General features: G+C 53.2%; 1 protein-coding gene across 1 annotated transcript in view; it reads left to right on the forward strand.

The window, feature by feature from the left end:
- Nucleotides 1-1,610: 1,610 nt before the first annotated feature.
- Nucleotides 1,611-5,589, forward strand: part of BMP7 (bone morphogenetic protein 7) — a 78,680-nt gene continuing 74,701 nt past the window's right edge. Inside the window, exon 1 of the mRNA XM_005880692.2 lies at nt 1,611-1,653. Within this exon, the coding sequence (XP_005880754.1) occupies nt 1,611-1,653 (43 nt within the window). The remainder of the gene's footprint in view (nt 1,654-5,589) is intronic.

Raw genomic sequence — 5,589 nt, forward strand, 5'->3', positions numbered from 1 at the left:
AATAATGAATATTTTACAGGACCATCACTTGGAATAGTAGCTGGCAGATAGTTAAGCTGTAAGTTGGAGCCTCAATCAATTGGTTGTAACTTCAGGAATGTAGAGCCTTGCTCTTCCACAGCCAGTCCTTGGACCAGCAGCATCCACACCTCTGGACCTGGGTCAAAGTGCAGAATTGCAAACCCCTCTCAACCGGCTGTGGGGAAAGCTGCATTTTGACAGCTCCCCGGGAATTCACCTGCATAGTCAGGATGGAGAAGTATTGCCTTAGGATCAAATAAATGGGAAACGGTCTTCTCCCAGGCTACTAAACCACCAGATGGCTGAGAGCCTGGGCTGTGTGGACGGATGTGGCTTGGGATAACGGTTTCATCAGAGATGAGCTGTGTGGCTTTGAGCATGTCACTCTCCGAATCTCAGGTTCCTTCTCTGTGGTGCAAAAAGCAGAACAGGCTCCTGCACGCTGGAGGGTGATGTGGGCTAAGGTTGCACGGGGCTTGGCAGGTGCCTAGTGGACAGGAAATGCTTTGGACTCGTCAGCCACCCTCATTCATGTCTGGGAAGGAGGAAAGGGCTCCCTTCAAAGCTGAACCAAGAGTAGTAATGCTCAAAATCAAACCAGATTTCCTCCAGTCAAGGAAGAAAGAACAGTAGTAAACAAAACCGCAGCTTCTCCCCAGCCTGGGCCATGCAAATCCCGCCTTGGCCATCAGCTTGCTCTGGAGTGTGTGTGTGTGTGTGTGTGTGTGTGCGTGCGTGCATGTGTGTGTGTGTCTGTGTTTTCCATTTGGAACTGTGGCTACTGCCACGTGTACTTGAGACTGATTGAAGCTGTTTAGTATCCTACTCCTCGGTTTAAAAAAATGTGCAAAGAAAGCCCCAGAGTGAGCAAGCAAGCAGCCTGCATCTGCAGTACAGTGAAAGATTTGCCTGGAGAGCACCATTTCATTACAGGTGTGCTAAAACCATTTCCTCTCCAGGGTGGATCTCTTTGCAGACAAGGGTTTTAAAGTCTGTGTGTGAGGAGGCTGCTGGCTTCCTATTCCCTGCTGGGGTCTGAGGCCCAGGTCAGCAGGCCTTGGCCAGGTGGTGGACAGAGGGGCAGCCCACGGGGTTCCTCGGCTGTGCGGGTGCCTCTGGGGAGCCCCAGGCCAGCTGAGCTTCCTTCGGGCAGATGGTATAAGAGTTCTGCTGATGAAGATGAGGTCCTTGCCTCCTGCTGAATGTGTGTGTCAGCAGAATTCTTTTCTTCTTTTTATTGCCTTTGAGACATATGCTGACTTGGTCAAAATCGCTTAGGCAAGATGTGACTGATGATGTATGAAATGAAAACTCCTTGCCCAGTGCTGGGAGGCCAGCGAGAGAGGGGTGCGGACACTCGCCCGGGGCGGGCAGACACAATAACGCCCCTCACATTTCCAGGCCATCTTTCATCCAGGGGAGCGGGCCCCAGGTGTGGAGCAGACTGGGGCAGATCCGGTTACAGCCCAGGAGTCCAGCACTGGGTGCCTGTGCTTGGGGAACCACAACTGGGGGTGAGTGGGTGGGTGGGAGACTGGCTGCTGGGGGAAATGGGATAGGCCCCGGGGAGCTCCTGGGCCCTGGATGGCATGGGGGTGGGGGAGCGGCTGGGGGACAATGAGAGGACGGAATGTAAGGATTTTCCTTTCACCTCTCATTCCACTTGCCTGCTCTGCCTGCTCGCTCACTCGAGCTGGATCTCCCAGAGTCAGGATAAATGTGCTTTTCTCTGCTTGGCCAAAAAGCAGACCATATGAAACATTTGTTGTTATTCTTAAACTTAGGAGGCTTTCCTGTTAACGTATTTTCCTTTTCTTACTGATGCTGGCTAACGTTTATCAAGTGCTTTCTCTGTGCCCCAGGCCCTTACAAAGTCCTTTATGTGTATTGAATTAAGTTCTGAATCCTCACGCCAATCCTAGGAGACAGGCAGTATTACCCCCCCCCCCCCCCTATACAGATGGGGGAACTGAGGCACGCAATTGCAAGTGGCATGGCTGGAGTGTGAAACAGGTGGGAAGGCTGCTGTCTCCCACCCAAGACTTTCTCTAAACAATTGTGAAGCCTTTGCTATGGCCTCAGCTCTCAGAGCAGCATCTGATGGAATCCCAGCCAGATATTTCCTGCCTGCACGTTTGCATTCATTCATTCATTCATTCAGCAAGCATTCACTGAGGGGTTGGTGATTTCTTGGGGACTCCTTTCGGGGAGAAAGAAGGGAAAATAAAGAGCCCACCCCTTCCCCAGCATGGGTCACAGGAAAGATAAGGCTAAATAGGGGGGCTGTGTGAGTTCAGAGGAAATCTTATCTCTTCCAGATCTCAGGTATGGAGAGCATGTTGTCTCTTCATCTTGTGTGAGAAAAGATGGCTTCTCAGAGGAAGGATGGTGGGGCAAGGGGACTGGGAGATGCCTTAGTCTGGCACCTGCACAGTCAGCCCTCAGTCCACCATGCTCTTAAGTATTGGCTGTGCTTATTACTATTCATTCAGCAGGTACTTATGGAGCACTTCTGTGTTCCAGGCTCATGTGGGCTCGGGTGAGATGCACAGAGGGGTAGACTATAATCCTTCCTTCAGGGCCTTCACAGGGTTGAAGGGGAACAGGACAGATGCTGACCAATCAGCTATCATATGCAAATTGGTAGTAACAATACCTGGCACCCTCACCCCAGCCTCACTTGCTGGTTAAAATCTCCCCAAAAGATTTGATAGTGGATTAAAAGCAGAGAAGGCTGCTGCAGAAGCGTAGCATTTTAGACTTTGAAAGAAGCAAGCACCTTCATCCCAGCTGGCATTGGAGGTGGCCAGGCAGTGGCGTCAGCCTTGCCCCTGGAAGGCCAGCCCTGGGAGGTACCGGCGGCTCGGTGGCCTGGTTTCCGCTGCTTGCTCTGCAGGGCCTGTGCACCTGCTGGTCACTCTGCTTGGGATGCCTTCCCGGGGAAAGCTTTCTCTTTCTCATCTTCCTGGGACTCGGGTCAATGGCAACTCTTCCAGGAGATCTGTTCCCACCTCCTACCATGTCACCTTGTTTATTTCATCCTGTCACTTACCACAGGCTGAAATGGTCTGGGTTGCACACTCTCCAATGAATACCGCACGCCAGCCGGCACTCTTCCGCCTGCCTCAGTAGGCCTCATCGTCCACACTGCCTACCCTTGACCCTCCTGCGTGCCCCACTCCCCCGGGCTCCAGCAGTTAAGCACACCGCCCCCTTCCCTGAGAGAATCCATGGACAAGCACAGCCTCCTGTCCTACCCGAAACTGTACTTAGGTTCTTGCTTTGTCTCCCCTGGCCTGAAAGCCAGCTCCGTGATGGAGGCCACTGTGTGGACTCACTGCTGCACTCTCCAACCCAGCACTGTGCCTGGCACTGGGATGGTCCGCATGACTTCCAGGGTCCAGTACAAAATGAAAAGGGGGCGGGGTGGGGGGGGCTTTGTTCATAGGTTATAAAGAATTGTAACATGGCAACAGCAGAGCATTAAGCCCAGTGTGGAGCCCTTCTGATTGTGGGGGCCTGGGCAACTACATGGGTTGCAAACTCATGAAGCCCACCCTTCCTGACACCCAGGAAGTGCTCAACAAACTGTGCTGAGGGAAAGAGTGATGGATGAAGGGCAGGTGGAGGGTGCCTTTCAGAGTGCTTTGACTGACAGGTGGGCAGAAGCTCAGCCCTGGGCGTTGGATTCAGGGTTCCTTCTATCTCAGCCTGGGTGGGCCTGTGCAGCAGGGCTTGCCTGTGGGATATGAATGGCTAGGACCTGCAGCCTTGCCTACTCTTCTCTTTGCCTGGCTCTGGCCTCTCCTATGTCCACCCATGTGGGCCGGCAGGCTGCCATCTTTTCCAAAAGTCCCAAAGGGATTCCTGGCAGAAGCACCTCTGCTCCAGAAAAGAGACAAGACCAGGTTCCTTCGTACTAGCTCTTGGAGCTTTCTGCTGCCCAAGGTGAGGCTTAGCCGGACACCCTCCCAAAGGAAACCCCATCCCCAAATTCAGCCCTTCACCCTTCATCCCAAATGCCCTGAGCTGACATCTAGCCCCTCACATGGACACCACTGGTTTGTAGGTTTGCCTCTGGGGCAGCCCCAGGAGGGAAGGAGGCAAGCTGAACTTTGCCCCACATTTCTCACTGCCACTCTGGGCAAAGAGTTACATACAGTAGGTCCTCCTGTTTCGTCGGAGATCCGTTCCTACGGCGCAACCTAACGCGATTTTCCCGTAAGTCGGAACCCACCTATATAAGCACCTATGTCACTCACATAGAGTACATGAACAGCAGTAATGAAGTGAAACATTAAAAATATTAAAAGAAAGATAATTCCTGACCTTTACTTGTGGTAAATAAATAATAAAAAAGCACATATGTACACACATCGAAATGACAGAACTTTTTTTTAAATAAATAAATGGGAGATGGCAACGTAACCACGAAACGACATACAACGAGTCCAACGTAACTGGAGGACTGTCTGTATTTTGATCCCATATTTATTGATCAAGAAACCAAGGCTCTGAAGAGCATCAATTCACTTAAAGTCCCATGGCAGGTTCTGAGTTGTCTGGGGAGCCTGTTCCCGTGGGAACCTGCCTCTCAGTGGGTGGCTCACTGTAGTGTTTGTGGGATGAACAAATAGTGGGGGGGGCGGGGGGGCGAGGTAGACCAGTGAGATCCAGGCACAGACCCTCAGAGGTGAACTTGATGCAAACTGGATGCCAGGCAGGGGCTGAGGGGAAGGCTGGACAGTGGTGGGCCGGGTACCTGGTCTCAGGCTGAGGTATGGCTAGAAGCAAACAGAGCCCAAAGCGGGAGGAGTCCTCCAGCTCACACAATTTCACTTATTCATTTAACGAATGTGCAGCCACAGTGGCTGCCGGGCCCTAAGTTCAAGGTACTGTGGGTACAGGGCCACCAAGAAAAGCACCAGCCTGGGCCCCCAGAGTGATTCATTTCCAGTCAGGGAGGCAAGACAATAAAGAAAGCATGAATAACTCAGTCATTCCAGATGGTGGGAGGAGTTAAAGAAAATAAAACAAGTGTGTGGGAATGAGCAGGGCAGTGACCTTAGCTATCTGTGCTGGTCTCGGGGAGGAAGTGGCACCTGAGTGGCACCTGGAGGAGGGCCAGCTAACTACTGATGAAGGTAGTGGGGGAGGAATCAGGGTAGGAGGGAATTCTAGGCAGAGGGAATGGCAAGAGCAAAGACAAACGTGACCAGTTGGAGAGACACCTGAGGGGTCAGAGTGGAGTTCATGGGACAGAGCATCTAAGGGGCTGGCAGATCCCTCTGGGGAGCCTTCACAGACCAGCGCACCATCCACACTCCCCCAGCTGCTTCCACCGCGGTCTGAATCCCACGGTCCCGCTCAGACTGCCAGTGCGGAGGGGAGGGCCAGCCTGGATTCTTTCCTCCGCACCCCCGTGGCGCCGGGCCGGGCGCTGGGCACCCCGGGGGCACTCAGTAAATATTTGTAGAGCGCTCCAGAAGGAATGAATGAACCCATTGGGCGCAGCTGGGGGGGAGGGCGGGGCCGAGGGCAGGTGGGGGCCCGCGGGCGCGGGAGGGG

Source organism: Myotis brandtii, unplaced genomic scaffold (genome assembly GCF_000412655.1).
Source record: "Myotis brandtii unplaced genomic scaffold, ASM41265v1 scaffold647, whole genome shotgun sequence".
Lineage (NCBI taxonomy): Eukaryota > Metazoa > Chordata > Mammalia > Chiroptera > Vespertilionidae > Myotis > Myotis brandtii.